The sequence below is a fragment of the Polyodon spathula genome, chromosome 1 (assembly GCF_017654505.1).
Source record: "Polyodon spathula isolate WHYD16114869_AA chromosome 1, ASM1765450v1, whole genome shotgun sequence".
In the NCBI taxonomy this organism is placed as follows: Eukaryota; Metazoa; Chordata; class Actinopteri; order Acipenseriformes; family Polyodontidae; genus Polyodon; species Polyodon spathula.
The window spans coordinates 29,357,963-29,385,325 of record NC_054534.1 but is presented as its reverse complement, the minus strand read 5'-3'; the positions used below and the strand labels follow the sequence as shown (position 1 = coordinate 29,385,325).

Genomic DNA, 27,363 nt, shown 5'->3' with positions numbered 1-27,363 from the left:
TGTGCATGCCTGGGGCCGAGGCATAAAATGCACTCCACGTGACTGTCCTTTGCAGGCAGCTTGTAAATGTTACATGCATGGGACCCAGACATGTTAAAAACAGCGTGCAATAGCGTGCAATACACTATAATGTGCACTTTGTACTGTATATTAGTACCTGCACACTGCACCTGGTGTTCGGTACTGACACACTGTGCTGACGCTGTGGTTGCGGGGCGGAGTCTCAGCAGCACCACCCTGCTCTAGCAAGAATCTTTGCTGTAGAGTTTTCAGTTCAGGTGTCTTAAAGGGAAACACCCATTTGTAATGGATAATATTCCCTATTTGAAAGGGAATGAGACATTTTCAATATAAATTTTGTTGTTTCTTTGATTACATGTTAAATAAAATATCTAAATTATGTTCATATAGGTTTTGTTTTTATAATGAATGTCTCAATCCTACAATTCTAGGTATACATAAAATGGGGCCCATGCACAAGTCAGATGTGTGGCTGCTATTGGACTGTAGTACACATTTATTACCATTCATTAAGCTGTTTTGGACACATTCCTCAGTAAATTAAAAACAAAAATATGTGTAACCTGTAATTTTCATTATAGAAGGTAAATGGCATTCCTGGTAGCAACTAGTAAACTGTACTACATCAGTTTCTGTAGACACAAACTGCAGGGCAATGGAAAGTATAGCAACGTTTCTCTAGCCTGTGTATTATTTATAAAAACATTAGATAATCTAATTGCTAGAAAATCTAAATGCTATTATGTCTGCATAGCAGATCACCGACCCTTTGGTTTGGATTTGGAGTATTTGGTATGGGGAATAAAGACTTCACTAAGTGTCTTGTCTGTTGTGTGCGGTTAGGATTTTTTTCCATTCTAATTAGTCTTCAGAAGATTTGTGATGCGTTTTTAAAAAGGTTAACAGAAGATCAATACTCTAAATGCAACTCTTAAAAGCATGCAGATCCTTTACAAAAGTTATTAGCTGGAAACAAAGACCTTATTTTCTGATACAAGTCACTTGTGCAACAGTAATGGACATTCTTAGGTTTCCATTTGAACATCACACACTTCACTGGTAAGAAAGATTACCAGCGCTTCCTATTGTCTTGATTCCCTGATATTCATTGGAATGTCAGTCTTTTATTTCTGAACATGACACACAGGCATTCCAAGGTACTTGAGAGTATTTGCAGCTCTCAAGAGTTTCTCACCCCTCCTCCAAGATATCTTCAAGAGATTTTTTTTTTTTTTTTTAAATCTTAACAGTTAATGTTTATGACTGTTTGCTGGCTTTTTTGCAAGATTTTACATTTTCACCTGTTTCAGGTGCATCCTGGCAGGACTGGGAGCAAGCTAACTCAACATCCAACCAATAATCCAGTCTCTCTCCACACACCAGATACCCATGCTTGCTGCTGTTTTTCTCTTTCTCTGGAGAGATACAAGAATGATGGGAAGCAGTGATTTTCCACATGGTGACAGTGTTTCTTTCTAGATCAGGTATATTGTGCTCACCACAGCCGGCAAGTTTCTCAAACTTCTCAATTTACAATCATGTAAATAAAACTTCACAGAAAACTGACTGCCTGTTGCAGGCTATCAATAATAAAGAATGAAGAAAAAAGAAGGGAATACAGTCTGATTTGTCTTAACATATGCACATCATAATGATCCACAGATCACCATGTCTTACTGTAACAACATATCTCTCAAATATGATTTTTTAAATAAAACTAGCTTGAGGAACAGAGACAATCCCTGCTTTTATGAGCTCTTCTAAGACAAGCCTATACAGCCGGTATTCCATCTTGTCGTGACAATCAATATAAAAAATAGGCTTAAACAGCATCAATATCATGCAGTTTCACAGTACTGGCGAGTTAAATTATTTAAGTTTTTATCACTGTGATGCCATTAACACTTCCAACATATAACCCAATTCGGTCCCACAATTCTTTTACATACATCATGCATGGTTTTGTTATCTGCTATGATTTCATAATTTTATCACTGATTCTTGTAATTTTTTTTTTTTTTTTTTTTTTACCAATGCATTCTCACCTACTGTATTTTCTTGGTTACTTTAACAAAATAACTATAAATTCTGATATGCCAGTTCTGGTATGCCGAAAGTCTGCACAATGATGAATGCAGATATACATAGCACAAAACATACCTACTTTTAGGAAAGTACAGATACAAGAGGACCAGTTTAATAGTTTAGGTTTAATAGTTCCATATGTTGTCACACCTTGAGCTAATACCTACACTAAACTTGGCCAGTCTGGACCTAGACTTGAATCATGAGGGACCTGGCCTGGACAGCCCATCTCTGATTTCAATATTTTGCTCTGATTTGCCAATATTTTAAGAGCAACAAAGTTCATACAGTATTTTGGCAATTAGAATTTGCCCAATTTTCTTTCTCACAAGTCTTTCTCTACTTCAGGACTGGAATCAACCACAAGTCACATGTCATTCATTCTGGAGATTTCAGAAGTCAAAACAGGAACCTATAGCTACCAATGATGCATATTTCAATTGGACAACATTTATTATGATTTTTTTGTCATCATTCTTTTTTTATATTGTGTGAAAACTATTCAGAAAGGGATCAACACTTTTTGCCCAAGCCCATTGCTCCTTCACAGTAACCTTGGGGGGGAAAAAAACAAATCTGGGAGAGATAACTTATGTTATCAATAGGGCATAAAGAAATGGTATGCTAAACAGTAGCTAAGCTGTTAATTACAATACAGTAATAAAACTTTAAAAAATCTTTAAAAAATAAAAAAGTAAAAAATCTTTAAAAGGCGGATTGTCTAGTGACACTCGGAAGACAAAGGAAAAAAATTAAAACTTTACAAACTATTTAAATAAGATGTGCAGTGAAAACAAAATTCTACTGCTACCTTCTGAAAAAAAAAAGATATGAAGTTACTATGACAAAACCACTGTGTTTACAAATAAATGAGCATTCCATGGTTCTTTTTCATACCAGAAAAACAAAAATGGACATATATTTCAATGAGTAATACTTTGTGCTGCATCTGTGACTCCCTGCGTACTTTGCTCTGTAATACAGATGGACCACATTTTTAATTTATATTGTTGTAAAAACACAATGTTCTGCCAGGAGGATTACATTATTTTAAAGGTCGCACATGAATTTAAGCGTCAGAATTAAAGATTTACACTGGAACACTAGTTAAAAAATAAATAAATAAATAAATAAAATATAGCACTAAGTGTTTTTATCAAATCAATAGTTTTTTTTTTTTTTTTTTGTGTGTATTCAATTTTTTTTTTGGCAGCAATGAATACCAAACATTTACTTCCAAAAAAAGTGGTATTGTATTACATGTTTAACTCTCTGAACAGCCAACCACTTCAACTTGTAAGTTTTAAGTATTGTTCAGTCAGGCAAGAAAAATGCATTCATTCAGACTAAATGACATTAGGTAGAGCTACCTAAAATTGGTCCAGGAACCTGTAATTTAATAAACCTGAAGCGAATAATCTATTACTAGAATAGTGACAAACAAAAGGTTATTGTGATCTGCGTAGAATGCACAGTAAGTGGTCTTCCTACAAGCTGCTATCAGCTGGGCTATTTCTGGGAGTCAATAACATGTCAAGTGAATAAAGCAATAACATGACTACCAAATAGCTAGTTATCTTTGAGAAAGCCCCTATATTGTAAAGTTCACTTGACTGACACTTATGCCCCTAGTTCAAAATGGTGACAACACAATCGTTTGTGTACCTCAGCCACTTAACGGTATTCTCTTCCTCAACCTTTTCCCTCTTTTCCATGAAATAGCCAATGGACTAAATAAAGGTTGGCAATGATCAGAAAACAAATACAGCTGGATTTTTAACTTGTGTAAGAAAGTGTGCCCAAGAAAGTGTTGAAACAGAGAAGGAGAATACTGACAAAAACAGTCCAAATCCTCACTTGGCAATGTCACACATGGGATTTGTATGGGATGAATAAGAGTTAATAGTAAAAATACATTCTTGAAATGTAGTGAAAATTGGTTAGGGGGTTATGATGAAACCATACCTGGTTATTGATTTAATCTAGTGAGTCACTTCCTTAACACAGCACTATTTATTTATTTATTTTTGCCGAAGCACAGTTCAATTAATAAATTATCAATACACAACATACTAAACTCACAATAAATATACACATTCTTACGAGAGGTCTTTTAAAGTTTTTAACAATGAGTGTCATTCCTTTCGTCACATTTTATCTTTTCAGAGGCATGACAGCAGAATGTTAGAACTACAAGAAACAAAACCGCCACTGAAAAACAGCAAGACACACAAAGATTTCAACAACCTAATGAAATCAAAGAAAACATAAATGCATGGGCAGCTGGTGTTTTTATTGATTTGATGAAACATACAGAAATGGTAAAATCAAGTTAAAAACAGTTTGTCTTGAAAATGTAAATGGCCTGTTATGATAATTATATGCTTCAGTGTATAATTCGGCTGGTCAAGAGTACTCAATTGTGTTATGTTACCTTCATTCATTTAAATTAATTACAATAAATGGAAATGTTGAAAACATCCAGTTTAATGTTTACAACAAATACTGCCTCCTTGTTTGAGGGTCTATTTCTTCTCCAGAGTGGAAGGATATATAATTTTTTTTTTATTTATTTATTGCATGCATTTTATAGGCGGGATAACACTCCAGGGCTTGTACGTTGTGTTGCATTAACAAACGGCTTGTTGGTTGAAGGCACTCAGCTTAGCGTTGTGTCACCAACCCAACTACAGCTGCCTTGTCGTGTGTTATCTATTACTTTACAAGCTGCTGTGTTGAGTACATGTGAGCATAATACACGAAAACTCGCTTGTAAAGAACACATTTTAGACACTCCAAAACTATATCTGACGGAGAGTTTAGACTTTTTTTTTACTTGGAGATTTTATCCATGTATGCACGTTCTTCTTGCTTCTTTAGCTGTGTTTTAAGGTCTCAAATTTTGGGTTTGCAATGGGATCTATAAACTATGCTGCCGCTTCCTTTCCGTAATTTATGTAACCTTTCCACGGATCGCCTGAAGGAAGCACAGATGGAGAACCACTGCATTAAAGACATGTTGCCCAAGCTGTGAATGGGTAACTTCTGCACAGCAGTGAGATTTGAATGTGACCATATCACCCCCTTGTGTACTGAGCCCTGAGAAACAAGCATTTCAGCATACAAACAAATTCATTGACTTGTTTAGGCTTGGCAAAGACTTTAGACCATGGCTTAAAATGCATTCCTAATACAATACTATCCTGTGTCAGACATGCTTACAAACAAAAATGTGAAGAATGTCCAGGCTATCTCTAATGGCATTTTTTCAGCAGTCAAATTTCTTTATGCTGGTACTTGAGTATGTTTTTGTTTGCACCGCCTAATAACATCCTTTCTATAGGTGGTAATTACTGTACAAACCTGCTGATCTGACCCATTGGTTTACATAGTTTTTTTTTTTTTTTATTGAAAAGAAAGGCCCATTTTAAACTATAATTCAAGTATGTACTTCCAGGTTTGGGTGTAGGGATTACCAAGTACAATTTGGTAACAAATATGCATGCTTGCAAATGATTATGCTCATAGATCTACTAGTAAGTTTGGTAGAAAAATATGGTATTCAGAAGTTATAAGCCCCACAAGCTGGGATGCCAGCACCACTATCAAGCCTTCCTGAGGTGTTGTGGGCTAGGTCAACAAAACACAGAAGATGAGAGGTGCCCACTTGGTGGATCCCTGGAGCCAGCATTGCCACCGTTGTGTGTGCTGATGAGCCAGGAAGGCTGATTCCTGGAGCCAGCATTACACTTCAGCCATCAACACCAGGCCAATAGGAAATCCATGTTACCTGGCGTAGGAAAAGGGCTGAAGGCGCATATATATTCCAGCATTACAGAGCTGCTGTGTCTTGGTTGGTCCCCACCACTACTATCTTATTTTATCTTGGCAAAAGCCAAGTCCAGTATTAACAAAGTAAATGACAGCTACACTCATGTAATGAAAATCAGGAATTTACAGCGTGTGCATGGTTCTCTCATTTCTGTTTGCTTTGGATTCACTGCCAACTGCACACAGTGATTTTCAAAAGTGAAAAACAAAAGATAAAATCACTTCTGCTAACTCCTCCGGCAACAGGAGACTTCAAACTGGGTTCTAATTTGATGCCTCGATTCACCATTATGTAATCGAAGCTTGGGAAATTTAAGAACAGGTTATCAATAATTGATGCATTGATTAATTGTTGCGCCCCTAGATTGTCAGCATATTACAATGCTAACATACTTGTTTCAAAATCTGCAACTGCATCCAAATTGGCCGATCCAACCAAATATATATCTCCACTGACCAATGAATCTAAAATGTAAGCACTGGTCAATTGTCCAGGCAAATGTCCACTGTCAGCATTAAATGATACTCACATCTTAAGCCTTCATAAATGAAAAGTTTGTACAGGGAGCTCCAATATTGACATTGGACAGTAAACAATATAAACAATGTTTGGCTAAAATACTCTGGCATGTGATGGGCCATTGTCCAAAACTGTCATTTTTATTATTTTTATGAACTTTTGATACAATAATATTCATTGCAAGAGACAATATCCAATGTCAGCATGGGTCCGTTTCTATCTTTGGAGAAAAACAAAATTCCATTCAAAAGACAGAAATGGACAAATTGCCTCCATTGGCAGCCTTGTGCTTGATGCTGGCTAGAGACCTAATACATAAACTGTGTAATTTTATAGGCTGTACACTGGGCTAGGTAACTAGTCTCACGGACTCACATGTTCTAGTTCATGCTACAGAAAAAAATAACAATATAAATTGTCCAAATTCTTATGTTGTAATCTCAAGAAAGCTGTGCTGGGAATAGCTAGCTCATGGTGTTAACTGTAGACGGGTCTGATTTGTCACAATTTATAAAGGAATGACTCCTTGCTTTCTCCATTTAGCAGCAAGAAATCTAGGTTAAATCAGTATCCTTAACATGCAAATATCCAACAAAGAAACAAAAGCAACAATTGAAACAGACTGGACAAGGGTTTAAATGAAAACAAAATAAAACAAGCAAGATCCACTTTAAAGGACCTATCCTGTTCAAAAATAGTGGTTACTCCATGAGTACTGTAATTATTCAAGCTTGGCATAATTTTGATTTGAATGAATGCAAGATGGGTTCCAAAATGAGATCCAGTAAGAAAAAGTGACTCGGAACCACTGAAGATGAAAAAAGCTGTTTGTTGCTACACATCAACAACATTTTCTTTAGGAAAAACAATAACCTAAAGATAGAAAAATGTGCTTTTACAGATTACAGTACTATAATTACATCTGATTTATTGATGATTGTTACGATTATCCTTTAAGAAGAACAAATCTACAGAAAATGGCTTCTCGGATCACACTGAATAACTGCTTTTGTTGACAAAGTTTTTACTACAATTTCTGCTGATTTTCAAAGTCAGTTCCGCTGATGAGGTAACCTGAGTTTGTCTGTTGACTTCCAGCTCTATAATGTCATTGGTTCAAATCCTGACACCATATATCATAACCCTGGTTCCCTGAAATAGAAATGTAACCATTACCGAATGGTTATTTACCTCCTAAAGACCCAAATCCTGAAAATTGTATACCAAAGCTCATAGGCAGTCCTGACCTTATTTGCTATCCACTTGGACAGCCACTGCTCAGACAGGGCTTGACCATGGGACTTTACCCCATAGCAGACAAAAAATTGTTCAGACTCCCTCCAACTTTTCGTCCTGTCTACACAGTACACCAGGGGCCGAACTGGACAGAGTGTATAGATCTGTTGCTTTCTGTCAGACTGGAAAGGAGGTGGATGGAAGCCTCCAATTCCACAGACTGGTTGCTATGGAATGCCGAGATCATTATCGGCAAAAAAGCCAGATTGGTACGGAGCGTAACCTTTGTCCTGGCCTCTGTATAAATAAAGGCAGGTGTCCTTGAGGTCCACCGTGGTCAACCAGTCTCCTGGCCTGATTGACTACAACCACTGTTGCATTGTCAACACTTTGAAACTCCATTGACTCAGATACAGGTTGAACTGTCTGAGATCGAGGATCGGTCTGAGGCCACTATCCCGCTTTGGCACTAGGAAGTACCTGGAGTATAACCCTTCCTCCAATTGGATGAGGTCTATCATGCTACTAGCCAATTTTTGCAGCAGAGTTGCTACCTTCTGAGACACCACAGTGGCGTCCTGTGGGTCTGTAACTGATGCTGTAGTCATGCCCTAAGAGGGAGGGGTACTGTTCTTATACTGCTTATATACTGTACAGTAGTAAGCACTCAGATGTCTGTGGTGCACTTATGCCAATAGTCCAGATGGCTCCCTGAGAAGGACCATGAGCCTGGGCCTGTGGCAGCAAATTCCTAGAGCTGCAGCTTCTGTTTCTGCACAGGGCGGCGGAACCTATTAAAGCCTCAGCGGTGAGTAGTCGTGGGCCGATCTCCAATATCACCTCCCGCAGCGACCGCTCGGGCCTAGGATGCCAGTTTGCCTCTCGTTTACGTACTGGAGGTGGTCGCTTGGGAAGCAGATGAACCAGCTCTTTAGTGGATTCCCACGTGTGGTGAGAGCACTGCAGCATCTCATTCACCGCAGGACTAAACGTATGCCCTGTAGTGATTGGGGCGTCCAACAGCGATACTTTGTCACCGTCAGGCACACCGCATGATTCCAGGAAGACTGGATTTCAAAGATAAATTCAGGGTGAAGTTGGGGGGTTGTGGGAGAGGTGAAAGGCTCATCGTCGAAAATCGACTGCCTTGTTTCCCCTGCTTTAGGCCAGGGTACTTGCAAGATTGTAGTGGCCCTATTGATTAGTGGTATAAGCTCTGCTGACAGGGATAACTTAAGCACAGGGTCCTAAGGACGGGAAAGCCAGCTCTGTTCGCCCACCTCCTCAGAGGCAGTAATGGAAAGAATGTCCTCCAGTGGCAAATCTGTACTTGCAGCCCCATGGAGCCCCAAGGGGATAAGCGGGGCAGGTGGCACTGCAAGTTCTCGCAGTAATTCAGCAAGAAAAGTTCCTTGGTGAGAAACAGCTGCCCAGATCTTTTCCATCTGCTCCGAGTCTGCTGATCGCCTGGAACAGCGACTCTTCCTCCTCTTCCGCGGAGCTCGAGGAAGACCGTGAGGATAATTTCCTGCTTGGGCTACTTTCCCTGAGTGCAAAGTCCGCTCTCCCTTGGAGCAGCTATGAGATGAGGACGCAGCCACCTCTCCTAGAGAGGGTGATGGGGAAGAGCGCTAAGCAGGAGTAAGGGACACACAGCGCACCTTAGAGTTACGGGACAACCTTTTCTCAAGAGTGCGCTTGGAGCTGCGATTAGCCAGTGCCTCCTTGGTGTACTCTGGTCCCAGGCATCAATCTGCTTATAGATATGCTTGACATGAGCTGGACCGGTTTGGTACTGGACTGGTGACCTTGGCACCAGTCAGTAGTGGGCTGGAACTGGGTGCCAAAAAACGAGAAATAAAATACGATCCAGCCAGGGCTATACAGCCTAGGTGTAGAGCACAGTCAGCCAACTTATGTTGCTAGATCCCTGGGAAGGAGCAACTTGAGCCGCTGGCTTCACGTGAGACACAAGGCCACAGCGGGGTGTCAAAAGCAACAAGCTGTAGTGCACACAAATAAGTAATTAGTTAAAAACTATTAAATATCACATATAATGTGTGTAAAATCCCCCAAAAAATTCAAAATATATACAGACAGAAGCAACTATGTACTTATCTCAACAAGGCTCTCCGATCACGTCAGTCTTGAAAGGAAAATGGATCTGAGATCTGTGAATGCAGTCCTTTTGTGTCCTCGGGGGCGGGGCCACGACTGCATCACAGGCTCAAAGAATAGCTTTGGTATACAATTTTCCGGATTCGGGTCTATAGGAGGTAAATGCCCATTCGGTAATGGCTACATTTTATAATCCGTGAAAAACATGCTGTTCAAGCTTCTGAAAACCCTTGAAACCTACCCACATGAAAGCTTTCATCAGCTACAGCAGAATGGCTGCAAAGATTATTTATGATTGTTGTTGTATGCAGTTCTCAGTTGCAGACACTTGAAGCATAATTCTGCCATGACAGGCAGACAGTTTTAAAAGACATTTCAGTGTATTTTGTTTCCAGACATCCTTATTATTTCCCCTAAATTTCCTCGAATCTTATGTCACGTTGTAACAGAATTTAAACAGTTTAAAACACATTTTCATTCTCACAGTGATAAATTACCAGTCAAATGTTACGTAGTCTGTGGTTTGTCTGTCATCAGCTTTTCATTTCTTTATACTTTCCTTCTTAATTATAAGGTTATGGATTATAAATGTTGGCTTAAAAAAAATTATGAAGTCATTTGTTGTTATTAACAGGGTGCTCTGAATTGAATAAGTGTTGGATGCGTTGGTCAGTAATATTTAAACAACAGAGCTTGACTGGTATTTGATTAACAGGAGATGACCAGTGTTGTTTCATTGAGTAATCCTTCTTCATAATTATATATATATATATAAAACACATTCTCATGTTTCAATATTTACTTGAGTAATAGCTCTCAGCCATTCCCAAATGTTACCTATGTGGTTGCTAAATGGGAGTAAGACATATTTTACTGAACTCTTGATGCAGCAAAAAACAGTTGTTGGCCAGAATGCACATCAAAATTAGGTGTTTGCAAAACATGGCGTAATACAAGGTAAAATACTATTTTTTTTTATTGAACAAAAGTAAACGGACAATTCTTGCTTATAGCCTCCAAAAAAAAAAAGTACAGGGACTATTTTGCAATGGTGAATGGATAAATTCACTAAAATATTAATTGCAGTATTATTTACATTTATTTTTACAAAGCTCAGACTCATGGCAACATTTAGTTTCATATATGAAGTTATTGTTAATTCCACACTTTTTCTGTATTCAAACAGCCATTTTCCAACCCCCCAAAAAACAAAAGAAGATGCTTACTTTCTAGTTCCTTTTCCACTTCCTTTTCACGAGAGTCTTCTTTCCTCTGTTTGGCTGCCAGAAGTTCCTTTTTCAGTTGACGTGCCTCTTTACGCAGTTCATCGCTGCAAAGAAAACAATCCTTACATGAGCAAAAAATCTGCCATGTAATAAAACCACTGGGGAATATAACTGGGCTTAAAATCTAGTGTGTAGTAAATCTCTGCTGTAAACAATGGGAATGCACTTACAGGACCACCTTCTATTAGCCAGAAAAGCTTGGCATAAACTGGAAGTCTATTAAATCCTTAAAAACTCAGTTTAACCTCGGTGCCTATGAAAGCAACAGAACAAAACAAATGGCTTCTTTAACTAAAAAGAGAAAAGAAAATACAAGGAGAGAAATTACACAACAGTGTAAACAAGTTTGTCCCCATTTCTTGCCATTCTCAATCACACTTCTGAGTACTGTACAATGCTTTTTGACAGTTTCATGACTAGCCTCCAGGACGATCTAAAACCGCTATTAACTGATTGTATAAGCAAACATCAGTAGTAGCAGGGGTGTGCAATTCATATCAGCCACGCAAGTTTCTGAAAACTGAATTGCGGAAGTCTAGCACCTACATACAAACAATTTTAAAATGTGTTTACATCTCACCCCTATTACGTCTGGTTGGCTAGCTGTGGAAAAAACTGGTCTTCTATTGGTTACAAAGAAACCCAGAAATGGCTGAAACGACAGCTTCTGGCAAGGCACAGACTAATCCTTTAAACTTAACGTATTATTTACATTTTTAGTAAATTAGCAAATAAGTGGTCCTGCTTTCTTAATACAGGAACCTGACATTTAAATGCAGCAGTCTAGTAAAGTTAAAAAAAGCACCACCACCATAGTTTATCAAAATATTCGTGGATTAGAAAAAAAATTGTGTTGTGTAATTTATACAATTCTTTCTGAATCTACTTTGTAGTCAAGCGTGTACTTGTTGGGATGTTTGAAAAAAGAAATGTAAAGTTTACTGTTTTAAAGCATTTCAGGCAAACTTTCCCTGGGAAAAAAAAAAGATTTTTTTTCTTTTGACTTTGAGAACCTTTTGTGCATCTTGACAAATTTAGTGAACTCCTCAAGCTACAAGTCTAGATCCGCCCCTGTTAATCAGTAATTGACTGACTGTGTTCACAGTTAAATAAAACCAAAACCCTACAAGTTATATCCTACTTTTTTGTGTGTATTTTGTGTGATAGGGCAAGTAGATTTTTAAGAAGGGCAAGTAGATTTTTCTAACATTTTGTCCCTTGGACAAGAGGTTTCTTTTCAACAGTTGCACAACCCTGAGTAGACGAGGAGTTAATTTGATCCACATAAGCCACCCCTGGATTTTATTAGAGCACTTACAGCACTTCTGAACCCCTCTGGATTGAAACAGCCACTTGTTTTCAGGGTAATCCTGATATACTGTAAACAGTGGTTAAAACTGGCAATCCAGGTTGATTGTAAATTAGTCCAGAAATATTCAGCTGTGTCTTATCCTGACAGGTCATACAGTACGGCAATCTCTAAAGGCTGGTTTATATTTCAGTCTTGCAACCACCAGCATACGGTGGCCAGTTGTAACTGGCGATCTGTCTCCTGTGGATTGCCACACAGTTGCAAGACTAGAATGACTAGAAATCACTTTCAACAACGATTGCACAATTGAAGTATGAACCAGCTTTTAGTCCAGGTAGCTAGAGTGAAGCCCTTAATTACAAACGTCAAAGTGATGGAATAAAAAGGGTCTTACGAGAGTTGCTTCTAATAGGCTGGATCTACAGATAGTCTCCAAGCTTAATTTTTTGTTACGGTTTCATTAATAATTAAATACAATATCAAATGTTATTCGTATAACTTTATAAATCTTAAATCTTTGTTGAGGGGAATGTCCCAGAGAGATGTATTGCATGCAAGCAGATATTCTCTTCATTGTTTGTTTTTATCAGCATTGAATGAAATAAAGCAGTTCTTCTTTATTTTTATTGTAATAAGGACTGATAACTCAAAACCAAAGACCGGTAAACTAATGTCCTTTATACTACTAAGCGCTGACAGAAAGGCTTAGTGCTGAAAGGCACTTTCATTTGAATCCAGCAGTGCTTTAATAATTTTTGCTTAGTTCAAACTATATCCATTTCTGTGTATACTTTTAATCGGGGTCCCATTAAGAATGCCTTAAAGTGCACTGGGTGGCGCAGATAACAACAGAGATTTATTCTGTCAGGACAATTAAATCTATATTTATAGAATGTGAGTTTCTTGGTCCACTGACAATCACCCCTCTCTGGCTGTTTACCTAATGAAGGATTTAGGAAATTAATCAAAAGTGTCAAGATAAAACCGTCGTCAAGAATGCACACTCCAACATATAGTTTACATCCTCCCCTCCAATGACTATATTACAAATGATACATATATATACACACACACACACACACACACACACACACACTGAGTGAACAAAACATTAGGAACACCTGCTCTTTCCATGAAATAGACTGACGAGGTGAATCCAGGTGAAAGCTATGATCCCTTACTGATGTAACCTGTTAAATCCACTTCAATCAGTGTAGATGAAGCGGAGACAAGGTAAAGAAGGATTTTTAAGCCTTGTCACAACCGAGACATGGATTGTGTATATATGCCATTCAGAGAGTAAATGGGCAAGACAAAAGATTTAAGTGCCTTTGAACTGGGTATGGTAGTAAGTGCCAGGCTCGCCGCTTTGAGAGTGTCAAGAACTGCAATGCTGCTGGGTTTTTCACGCTCAACAGTTTCCCGTGTGTCAAGGATGATCCACCACCCAAAGGACATCCAGCCAACGGCAGGCCAGATGGTGAAAATGGCTCATTGATGAAAGAAGCCAAAGGAGGCTGACACGAATTGTGCAGAGCAACAGACGAGCTACAGTTAGTCAACTGATAGTCCAGTAAAACATTGGTGCCGAAAGACACATAAAAGAATGCTCAACTCGTTGTACCTTGACACGAATGGGGTATGGCAGCCGATGACCTAAGAGAGTTCCACTTCTTTCAGCAAAACGCAAGGAACTGCGGTTGCAGTGGGCTAAGGAATGAAAACACTGGACACATCAGAGGTTTGGAAAGACATTGTCTGGTCTGATGAACAGCTAATCAGCTTATTGCAGTGGCCTGCCCAGTCACCAGATCTCAATCCAATTGAGCATCTGTGGGATGAGATGGAACAAGCTATTCGGAGTACAGATCCACTACCAGCCAACCTGACACAACTGCTGGAGTCAACATGGGCCAGCATCCCTATGGAACACTTTCAACACCTTGAAGAGTCCATGCCCTGACAAATTGAGGCTGTTCTGAGGGCAAAAGTAGGTGCAACTCAATATTACAAAGGTGTTCCTAATGTTTTGTACACTCAGTGTGTGTGTGTGTGTGTGTGTCTCTCTCTCTCTCTCTCTCTCTCTCTCTCTCTCTCTCTCTCTATATATATATATATAGACAGACACACACACACACATATATACAGCTCTGGAAAAGATTAAGAGACCACTGTAATTTTTTCTTAAATCAGCATCTCTACATGTATGGCAGCCATTCCATTCCAGTGTCTGTTGAATTCCAACACAGGCACACCTCATTCTACTGAATGAGATACTGATTAGGGGATCACCTGAACCAAATCTTATTTAATGAGGAAATGTATAAAAACCACTCCTGTGGTCATCACTATCCTCTTGCAATAGGACCAGCTGGATGGCAAAACAGTGCTAATAGTACTTCAAAAGTAATTGAATCAAAAAATAACTATTGACCATGCCAAAAGAGTTGAAAAGAAAAGTTTTGAGTGAGGAAAAGAAGGGTTCAATTCTGGCTTTACTGGCAGAGGGATACAGTGAGCGTCGGGTTGATTCCATCCTTAAAATTTCAAAGACGGCGGTTCATAAGAACAAGGTCAAGCAGCACACATTGGGGACAACAAAGCTACAGACCGGCAGAGGGCGAAAACGACTCTCTACTAACCAGGATGACCGCCAACTCATTCGAATGTCACTCAGCAACCGTAGGATGACATCAAGTGACCTACAAAAAGAATGGCAAACGGCAGCTGGGGTGAAGTGCACAGCGAGAACGGTTCAAAACAGGCTCCTAGGGGCAGGGCTGAAGTCGTGCATAGCTAGAAAAAAAACCTTCATCAATGAGAAGCAAAGAAGAGCCAGGCTGAGGTTTGCAAAAGACCATAAGGATTAGACCGTAGAGGACTGGAGTAAGGTCATCTTCTCTGATGAGTCCAATTTTCAGCTTTGCCCAACACCTGGTCGTCTAATGGTTAGACGGAGACCTGGAGAGGCCTACAAGCCACAGTGTCTCGCACCCACTGTGAAATGTGGCGGAGGATCGGTGATGATCTGGAGGTGCTTCAGCAAGGCTGGAATCTGGCAGATTTGTCTTGGTGAAGGACACATGAATCAAGCCAAGTACAAGTTTGTCCTGGAAGAAAAATTGCTTCCTTCTGCTCTGACAATGTTCCCCAACTCTGAGGATTGGTTTTTCCAGCAGGACAATGCTCCATGCCACACAGCCAGGTCAATCAAGGTGTGGATGGAGGACCACCAGATCAAGACCCTGTCATGGCCAGCCCAATCTCCAGACCTGAATCCCACTGAAAACCTCTGGAATGTGATCAAGAGGAAGATGGATGGTCACAAGCCATCAAACAAAGCTGAGCTGCTTGAATTTTTGCGCCAGGAGTGGCATAAAGTCACCCAACATCTAATGAGAAAGACTGGTGGAGAGCATGCCAAGACGCATGAAAGCTGTGATTGAAAATCAGGGTTATTCCATCAAATATTGATTTCTGAACTCTTCCTAAGTTAAAACATTAGTATTGTGTTGTTTAAAAATGAATATGAACTTATTTTCTTTGCATTATTCGAGGTCTGACAACACTGCATCTTTTTTGTTATTTTGACCAGTTGTCATTTTCTGCAAATAAATGCTCTAAATAACAATATTTTTATTTGGAATCTGGGAGAAATGTTGTCAGTAGTTTATAGAATAAAACAACAATGTTCATTTTACCCAAACACATACCTATAAATAGTAAAACCAGAGAAACTGATAATTTTGCAGTGGTCTCTTAATTTTTTCCAGAGCTGTATGTGTGTGTGTGTGTGTATGTGTGTGTGTGTGTATATATATATATATATATATATATATATATATATATATATATATATATATACATACACACATACACACACACACACTTACTTTCAAAATGTTGAAATCCCTATCTGAGATTGAAGCACAAACAAACCAGCAGCCAAACATATGCCCACTACATCATTGTTTATAGAAACATGGTTGCAACCATGCTGTTAGTTAATAACCACTGTTGACTGACATCTGATAAGAATTTATAACAGATGGTAATAATTGCAAAATGCACAGCATGCTCTTCAAGTGCTCAGCTCATGTGCTTTAATCAAGAAAGTATTGGATCAACTTGTGATAAAACCGTAGCACTCTTGTTGATGAGATCACCAAGTGCCCTAGGGTACAATACAATTAGAACATTGGCTATGTAACACTCTACCTGTAAATGCTGAACTACGGCGGAATAGGACAGTTTCAAATATCACTAAAGGTGGCAGAAACGTTGTCATTAACTGGGATCCAATACAACGGCTAACATTTCTCACTTGTATCCAGATTTCCGCCAACCATAAACCACAAGTTTATTACTCGCTTTTATGACTGTGTATTATTAACTTACAGCGGGCAGAGTAAGCATTAAATGTAAATAATTACCACCAATATCTGGCACAAAAAGACCACTTAGCATTTTAGCACCTCTCTCCTCTAAGGCAGCATTCAACTATTCCCAGAATTCCCATTAAAATGTGTACAAAAATTACAGGTCTAAATAGCTTGTTTTTACCCAGTCTTGCTGCAGCACCATGCATGAACCTTCACAAGTATTCGTTCAATTGCAGATCATGACTGTCTTCCACAATGCTATCATGTTTGGTGTGTTGGAAACCCAATTGAATCAATTACATAGGACTACTATCCAGTAAGAGGCAACGAGCCTTGTACAGTATTGCTTATTCATTTTTAGAACAGGGTCTCCCCCTCCACCCGTGTCTCATTTTGTATTGTTTATTTGTGATTTATGTACATATATATATAGCCGTGCATTTTGTTTTGCTTCTGTCAGTGTGTAATTAAAAGAAAACCTTGTGGTAACGTGTGGCTGTCGGCTAGTGTGTTGTTAAACTAGTCGGCAGTCACACCTAATTAATAAACTCGTGCAGATTATGGCCGAGGGGTAATAGAATAATTACTAGCTAGTTAAACCCCTCGGCCACGGTATATAAACCTGCAGCTCTCTGAACTCTGGGCGGGTGTTCAGAGGAGGAATGGAAGAGCGAGAGGAGAGAAATTTACAACTAAGCAAACTTTTTTTTTTTTTAATTTAGTCGTTGTCAATTATTTATATTTTCTCCCAATTTGAAATGGCCAACTATTATTTAGGCTCAGCTCACCGCTACCACCCCTGCGCTGACTCGGAAGCGGCGAAGACGAACACCCGCTGTCCTCCGCTTCTTTACACAGTGCGGATTCACCATGCAGCCACCCAGGAGCTACAGCGTAGGAGGACAACGCAGCTACCGGGCAGCTAACAGGCAAGCCCGCAGGCGCCCGGCCAGACTACAGGGGTCGCTGGTGCGCAGTGAGCCGAGGACACCCTGGCCGACCTAGACACCCCCCCCCCCCCTCTTATGGTAAATGGTCATCCACCTTTTAAAAGCAAGTATTTATAGTCATCTTTCTGTTTTACTTTTAAAAGTATCTGATATTTTTACTTAGATTTTTACAGTGGTTTACAAAGCATCAAGACCTTTAAACAATAAGACACACAAAAACAAAAATTGCAATATTCTCCTATTAAACCTTTACAGCCTTAATTGTAATACAGAGTTTTGGAAGCAAATTGATTAAAAATACCTGCCAGAATTTACATTTCTTGCTTTACCTTTTATTTATTTTACTTCATTTGTCTGAAGATGTCCTAGTAGATGTGATACAATCAAAAAATCCATCCTCAGACTGAGGTACTGCACACTATCTTGGGTTCAGCTGGGGGGCATATTAGCCTGAATTCTAACAGGTTCCAAACGCACGTTTCTGTGGAGGCCGTATCTATTAATATGTCTCTAAAGAAAATAGGGTAACACCTGCCTGGATAAGGGCAGTCTTTAGTTTAGACAGAATGCACATTGCTGCCACAGGAACCCTAATGAACATCAGTGTAAAAGGAAACCTATATCTGAAATCTGTTAACACTTCTGCTCCATCCTGATCAAAGTTCATGAACATCAAATGACTACCGTTTAACACCACAGACTTCATCTGCAGATGGTAGGATTTGGAATGAAGTATTACCCTTTTTGCCTCACCAGACTCAGACTAGACTAAGGCAGGATGCATGGACTTTCTCAAGCATGCATTACTCACTGGGAGGACCACAGCCTTCAAAGAAAATTGAGAACTACCCAGCACTCCTGTCCTTGACACTTCTGTGACTAGTTAGCTCAACTGCTTATATCTGAAATGCCTGATATTGTGTATTCTGTTATGCCACTTGCAAGACTCCTCAGAAATAACATCTGCTGGGTTGGAAAAGGACTACTAAAGCTGCCAGCTGACTGTGACATAGGACTAACTGATTTCAGATGGAAAAGTGTGTTACGCTTCATAAATCAAGCCCTTAAAATGCACATTTTTTGATAGGCTCTGAAATATGTTTTTTACAAAGAATATACATAAGTAGAATAAATACCGGTACATCCAACGTATCAAGTAGGATCATGCTTTAGCCAGTTTTATTGCTCCATTGAACTGAGGCACAAAGACATGACTGACATGACCCAAAGGCACATTGTATTTACCAAGTTATCTCATTTCTTGTAATCAAAGCACATTTTCATACCTGAAAATTCCTCACTGTAGCTTTTGGGTAGAAAAAAATAAAGATTAAGGAAATCGTGATTTTTGCAGATTTTATCCAAGCTATGAAATAGAAAATAAAAAAAAAAAAAAAAAATAAAAAAAATACTTTTTGGATTTACTTCGCTTCAGATTTATGCCAAACTACAGTGCTTTTTAGGCTTCTTTTGATAATTATGATTTCTTCTGCTATACATTGTATTGCTCAAGTCTGATGCTGACAGAAGTCTGTAAGCTATTTATTTTTGTATGTACAGTAACCACATCGCAAAAAAAATAAATAAATAAATAAAAAAACTAGAACATTGTTTTCTTATGAGTTTAGTAATACTATTCAGGTCTACAGTAATAATGTTTTTATTTTCGTTCATTTTATACATTCTTCCTCCAAATTCTGTTTTTGTAATAAAATCATACGAAGAAAATCTACACCTCAGCAATACTCAAGATCACCTGGACTTATTGCACCATTACTTGCTAAAGACGTACAGTGTGAGATGCACTAATAAGAATGTTATATTACTTGCAATGACTCACTCATATAATGGATCTTCTTTATACATAAAAGAGAGAAAGTCAACTATCTTTGTAGATTTACCATTAAAGCATTCCCTTGAATAATACACCAAGTGACCCCTCTTCTTTTCCAGCTTTCTATTATAACCACAGAGTGGACTGAAAAAGGCCATCTTCTTAACAGAGGGACTTCGCTTCAGTAATTTTCATGAAAAAATTCTGCCAGCATAAAACTATGACAGGGATCAGCCAAATGGTACTTCTGTTACATTGGCACCCAGTTCCTATGTGAGCACCATAAATGCATCAACAAGATTTTCTACCGATATAATTAGAAAGAATTCATTCATTCACTACTTAAACAATACTTAACAGTCCATCTCTTTACAATGATACATTGCTTTGCTGTCATTATTTTCTTTTTAATACAAACTTACTGAGCATCACCACCATTATTACTGTAATATTCTTTTATTAAAAATTTTCAAGTGAAAAACATTTTGCGGCTACTAAAAAAAATATTTCAGAAATTTAGGAACTTACTTTCTACCTCAATATGGCAGCTTAAATGGATCAGAAGTTACTAACACATTTAGCATACAGTGCTTTGGAAATATGAATTCATACCTCAAATGTTCTTAGGGTGTTTTATTGGACTCAAATGTGAAGACATTATCTCAAAGAGTTTGGTATTTATCATTCAGAAACTCATACGGCAGTGATATTAGGTCACAAGTCAAATGTTATATTTTGTTATTCAATAACCCTGAACATATTTCTTTATTAAACTTAGCTCCCCTTTTATTTTAATATGTCTGTGTATTTTTTTTTTACTTGACAAATGCAGTGGTTTATACAAGTATCCCCTGCAGAGGATACATTGATATACAGTATATTACTAATATTTATAATCTGATCTTTTACGAGTGTTTACCAAAACACTAATATAAATAAAACAATCCACTTGAAAGCAGTCTTCCTGTTAGGCTGCAGTGACATCTGTTCAAGCATAATTGTACACTTGTAAGTATAATTCCTTGAGTTCAATTAAATACAGTTAATTAATGCCTATTTAGTATTGGCAAAGGCAACCTTGGCCCTTTCAGTCCAGGTCTTTGTTCCAGCCATTTTCTTAAATTTATAAATTGAACTAAACCAAACCTCTGACAAGATCCTAAAGTAACTAATAATTTAATGATACCTACTGTATTAAATATCTAGATGAGCAGCCCTGAGGCACATACTGGAGTTGCCTACCTCTGGTCTATCACATTAATGCAAGGATTAGACTTATTTTTCAAAACTAGATTGGAAGGCAACAACATTCTTCAATATGAAAACTAAAAAAGAAAGAATGGCACAAGACCTTTAAAGAAATCCAGGATATGCCAGTCAATACCTTTTGGAGAAGGTGACAGTGTTTGCTTAGTGTAAACCACTGCTCCTATCTGCTTGAAAAAAGCATCAGTATGGCTTAAAGAGATTTTAAGTGTTGAAAAATTCAGCTTTACTTGTCTGCTCATTTGAAGCTCATTACTCATGGTAAACTATTACAGGACTTGTATGCATAGTACCGTGTCACTAACATTACTAACAGCTTTTTTAACCAAACCATGGTTAATTTCACATGATATATATGTATGTATGTATATATATATATATATACACACACACATACATACATACATACATACATACATACAGTTAGTGGACAAAAAAATGGAAACACCATCGTAAAGTTACTTAATAGGGCGTTGGGCCACCACACGCCGCCAGTACGGCCTGTACGCGCCGTGGCATAGAAGAATGGTGCCGCATCCCTCCTGCAGAATTCCAACGGAGTCTCGCCCTCTTCCAGGCTTGCCGACTTCCCTTGAACCCTGGGAAAGAACTGTCAGACCAGCCCGTCCAAGGAACTCTGTTCTCGCTGCTTAGCACCCTCACAGGTCAGAAGGGAGATTTACAACCAAGAACCATTGTATATCTGTCACAGTATCCATATTCATGTTTTTTGTAATTGCTCTTATTTGAAATCATTCTCTCCCATTTATCGTACTTACTACATGCTCTTACTGGACTCGTATATGCAAATATTTTTTTCTATAAGTTAACTGCTCTCAGTCAAAGTTGCTCTTATATGTAATTATTTACTGTATTCTTTATTTTGCTCTTATTTGCTGCTGATTTTATTGTACTTCATATAACTATTCTTACCTGTAACGTGATATTCTGCAATGTGAGATTTTACAAATGTAATACTTTGTACTGTGATATTTTGTAACAACTGTAAGTCGCCCTTGATAAGGGTGCCTGCTAAGAAATAAATAAATAAATAAATAAATAAATAAATAAATAAATAGTGACTTTCTGCATGCAAGCCACTGTGAAATCAAATGCGTTTATGCCAAATTTTAAATCAAATGTTCAGACACATTAATGAAGAAAGCTGTGGCCAACTATCATTACTATTCTTAACAACCAGCTCTTTGCAGTTTGTATTTAATTTTAGTCAGTTAAGGTCAATACAAATGAGTTGTTGTGTGCAAATTTAGCTATAAAAACCAAAATGCTTTTTTCACTAATAAATCAAACTGCGCCTTATTAGGTTTTTCTTTTCATTGTGCCTATTACAAGCAGCTCAGAAAACTGGAAAGACAAAAAGTGATGTTGTGGTTTCACAAAAACAGTACAGGCTTGTAAAACTCAAGTCGTGAGAGATTCATATCTTTCTTGGTAAGCAGCCACAGATTCTGACACTTCAGATACATTGTTTTAAAATGAACTCCAGTAGAATAAAATGTTTCTTAATGGTCACTGTTGTAACAATACATGTTGATCACATGCTTATGTACTGTTTTCCTGTTGTCTAGGCATGTCAAGAAAAGCATTCACTGTACTAAAAAAAGACCACTATCTGCAACTGGTCAGCAGAGCATTATTGTAATTTTAAAAGAAGGTCCAGTTTCTCTTACCTAAAAAAATGCTGTTCATGGATGGCGGTGCTTGTTATAATCTGTACGTAGTCTGATGAGCAAATGCAAGTGACTGGAGAAAAAGTATTGGAAAAATTAATGTGGCACATTTTAAAACATCTCCCTTTGCATAGTGTGTATTAAAAGGTAGCATTTGTGGAGCCGACAAAGCATTTTCAGCAGGGGGGTACAAATGCATTTCAATAAACATAATGCAGTAATAAAAAACACACGAAGGGACCTGCTTAAACAATATCTGTGGACACTTCTAAGCAACTGCCTATGGAACACCCAGCCACATTTCAGGCATGATTTTGTTGACTTCTAAATATTCAAATACTATGAAAAGTACATATGACATGACGGGGATAAATGAGGAAAAGAGTGCAACCAAACTATTGATTGTGCTTCATAGCGATGTGCTTTTAACCAGTTAATAACTGTTTACGTCCTGCTGCAATGGGAAACTGTTTTTTAAAAACAATAAATGATACAGTTCGGGAAATTCTCTCAAACCCTTTGTCAGCTTTACTCTTATGCTGAAGTAGCTCAGCCAAACCTTTCTTTGGATATCAGTTCTGAATACGTAGTATTAAATAACAGTAAAACATTTTCACATCAGATAGGAAAGTATTCAACAGATATTTTCACAGAGTGCCCACTTGAGTAGGACTGTTTCATTTCTTTGAAGGTTTATATTTCGGGCAGCCCTCTGAACAAACAATTTGGACTTCTTCCAAAGGAGGAGGAAAGGGGGTTTGTTTTTAAGTTTCACGATGGATTGCAGCAAGTGCTTGGAGGCGACCTCTTTTTGTTGTGCCATATTTCAATGGACGACTTGAAAAAGCACCCCTTATGACATGCTGAGGTGTCAAACACAGTGAAAAGTTGACAGTAAATCAGGTCATATACTGCATCTGTATATTTTTTTCTGCATGGCGCTGCTTACAACAAACACTTGTGATGGCAATTTAATGGCTAAACGTTTCTATCCCTGATAAAAACAAGGCCACTGTACAGATACAGCATTCCTGGAAAGAAGAGAAGGCTTGGCTTCAGGCCAGGGGAAGTTTGGAGAGACGTGAAAGAGAGTCTGTGCCGAGAGCCAGCACTTTTACTTGTATTGTTCAGTTTAACACGGTATAACCACTGCCAGTTACATAGCAGGTATCTTGTGTAAAGAAAACAATAACATTTTTATACAGACCGACAGCTCAAGTTTTCATCCTTAGTTGTTGCCTGGCCACAAAGCACAGGTAAGCTGCAGTGTCTGGGCTAGAAGCCCAGAACACATAAAACATCCCACACTGAAACAATAGCTGTCTTTGTTTCACACATCTGCTGCACTGAACACCATATATGTTTTTTTTTTTTCTCTCTCTCCCGTCTCTAAAAACCTGATGTGGTCTGTTTATACAACTTGTACAACTGCACTGAACTTCCACTATTTGAATTATGTTTAAGGTCAACTGTCAAAATATTGCTTTTCTGACATAAAACGTGTTTCAAATCTACAACCACATCAGCGTGTGTAACTTTTTAGTCAAAATAAATAAGCCATGTCCTGCTGTAGTATAGTACCTATAGAAAGGTGGCGCATGATGGAAGCTCACTCTTTTGTTTGTTTAAGGTCAAAATACTATGTTTGTCGTCCTGTTTTAAAAATATAAAAAACTTTATTCACTAAAGCCTTTGAGGAACCTTCAAAGAAAGTCTAATTATAACTCAAAAATATATATTACCATGGATTACATAAACTAAAAGTCTCTATATTTTGGTGCTTTTTCAGAAGTAGCAGACTGGGTGGTGCAGTGGTCTCCAAGCAACGTCTTTCATCTCTAGATAGCCCAGCTTTGAAATCTGGCATGAGACCGGAAAAATAGGAGCGAGCGAGAGAGTTTGGTCTCAGCTTAGCCCCAAGTGGACCCACTGGGAGGTAAAAATATATATATATTTACCCTGGAAGGCCCGATTGAGATGCCACATCTAATTTCCTGTGGGGTACTGTTTTAAAAGCAACAGCTGGGCTGGCTGAGGTACAAGGAGGCGAAACGACTTGCCACGGGGGTCACATCAATTTATGAAAGACACCCACATAAGTAATCTCCATATATTATACAGTGGCTTGCGAAAGTATTGACCCCCCCTTGGCATTTTTCCTATTTTGTTGCCTTACAACCTGGAATTAAAATGGATTTTTATTTGGATTTCATGTAATGGACATACACAAAATATCCCAAATTGATGAAGTGAAATGAAAAAAATAACTTGTTTAAAAAAATTCCAAAAAATAAATAACGGAAAAGTGGTGCGTGCACATGTATTCACCCCCTTTGCTATTAAGCCTCTAAATAAGATCTGGTGCAACCAATTACCTTCAGAAGTCACATAATTAGTTAAATAAAGTCCACCTGTGTGCAATCTAAGTGTCACATGATCTGTCACATGATCTCAGTATATATACACCTGTTCTGAAAGGCCCCAGAGTCTGCAACACCACTAAGCAAGGGGCACCACCAAGCAAGCGGCACCATGAAGACCAAGGAGCTCTCCAAACAGGTCAGGGACAAAGTTGTGGAGAAGTACAGATCAGGGTGGGGTTATAAAAAAATATCCGAAACTTTGAACATCCCACGGAGCACCATTAAAGCCATTATTAAAAAATGGACAGAATATGGCACCACAACAAACCTGGCAAGAGAGGGCCGCCCACCAAAACTCATGGACCAGGCAAGGAGGGCATTAATCAGAGAGGCAACAAAGAGACCAAAGATAACCCTGAAGGAGCTGCAAAGCTCCACAGCGGAGATTGGAGTATCTGTCCATAGGACCACTTTAAGCCGTACACTCCACAGAGCTGGGCTTTACGGAAGAGTGGCCAGAAAAAAGCCATTGCTTAAAGAAAAAAATAAGCAACACGTTTGGTGTTTGCCAAAAGGCATGTGGGAGACTCCCCAAACATATGGAAGAGGGTACTCTGGTCAGATGAGACTAAAATTGAGCTTTATGGCCATCAAGGAAAACGCCAGGTCTGGCGCAAACCCAACACCTCTCATCACCCGAGAACACCATCCCCACAGTGAAGCATGGTGGTGGTTGCATCATGCTGTGGGGATGTTTTTCATTGGCAGGGACTGGGAAACTGGTCAGAATTGAAGGAATGATGGATGGCGCTAAATATAGGGAAATCCTTGAGGGAAACCTGTTTCAGTCTTCCAGAGATTTGAGACTGGGATGGAGGTTCACCTTCCAGCAGGACAATGACCCTAAGCATACTGCTAAAGCAACACTCGAGTAGTTTATGGGAAACATTTAAATGTCTTGGAATGGCCTAGTCAAAGCCCAGACCTCAATCCAATTGAGAATCTGTGGTATGACTTAAAGATTGCTGTACACCAGCGGAACCCATCCAACTTGAAGGAGCTGGAGCAGTTTTGCCTTGAAGAATGGGCAAAAATCCCAGTGGCTGGATGTGTGAAGTTTATAGATACATACCCCAAGAGACTTGCAGCTGTAATTGCTGCAAAAGGTGACTCTACAAAGTATTGACTTTGGGGGGGTGAATACTTATGCACGCTCAAGTTTTCTGTTTTTTTGTCTTATTTCTTGTTTGTTTCACAATAAAAAATATTTTGCATCTTCAAAGTGGTAGGCATGTTGTGTAAATCAAATGATACAAACCCCCAAAAAATCAATTTTAATTCCAGGTTGTAACAACAAAATAGGAAAAATGCCAAGGGGGGTCAATACTTTCGCAAGCCACTGTATTGTCTCACCCAGTAGGTGAATCTTATAAAAACTTGCGAATGTACTGATCATCTGAATGTAAAACTTGAAATTAAATAACATCCACGACAAATATGGAGACAGGTAACTAAACAAATGAATATAAACTATGAATATGCAGCATAGCATAAAAACATTTAGGGAATTTAAATATTTTGAATATATCATCATTTTAATGATTAATACATTTAGTCTGCTTAACTCAAAAACTTTAATTTAACAGACTCCAGAGAAAGATATGGGAAGTACATTTTTAGGGCACATATTTCGTTCTTAATGCTTCCACTGCTCTAACCAAAGCACACAAACCAGTGCCTTGTTGCCATCATAGAAAAGAAACACATTCAACTGCCATTGGTCATACAAATAAAGAACAAAGTATAAACACCAGTACCAATCGAGAACCTGCGCAGTTGATTGGACATGCGGTTGTTGGGAGTTCTACTGTTATCACCAAATACTAAATTTAGAGTTCACAATTATGTTACCTCATGATTTTCTTCACAATTTCTTCTCAATCCCTCAGCGCAGCAATTCTCCACAAAGCTCAAAAGAACTGACGGTTCAGTGGGCCTCCATACCCATGACCAAGCCAGCTTCCTCTTCCACACCCAGGAATTCAAAAGTTGAGCGATCGATCAACTGGCCTCTGGAGGACAAAGTGTAGCTTTTCAGGTGTCCCCGAGCTCACCATGTGCCTGGCCAGTACAGTGCGTTGTACTGCGATGAAACAGTCCCTGGGGGTTTTGCCTTCCTAACCTGCATTAGCAGCAGAGCCAATGTAACGCTCCTTCCGCAATCCCCAGTGAAGACTTTGACTTTGCACAGCCAGGACGTGAACCTGCACCCCCCTGGCTGTATGCTTTTTACCAGGTGAGCCAGTCGGGGACCGCAACATAAAAATATATTTAAGAAGTATCAATGATTTATTACATTAAATGCCACAACTCAATATGAACAATTTAGGTTTGTATCAATTAACTGACTTCCCACACTAATCAACAAATCTATGTATTTGCACATCACAATGTGACAACATACCCAA

The 27,363-nt window shown here is 38.6% G+C and overlaps 1 protein-coding gene across 1 annotated transcript in view; it reads right to left on the bottom strand.

The window, feature by feature from the left end:
• LOC121316917 (spliceosome-associated protein CWC27 homolog) overlaps nt 1-27,363 on the bottom strand; it is an 88,010-nt gene that overhangs the window by 19,616 nt on the left and 41,031 nt on the right. The window contains 1 exon segment of the mRNA XM_041252293.1: nt 11,038-11,141. Coding sequence (XP_041108227.1) covers nt 11,038-11,141 — 104 coding nt within the window.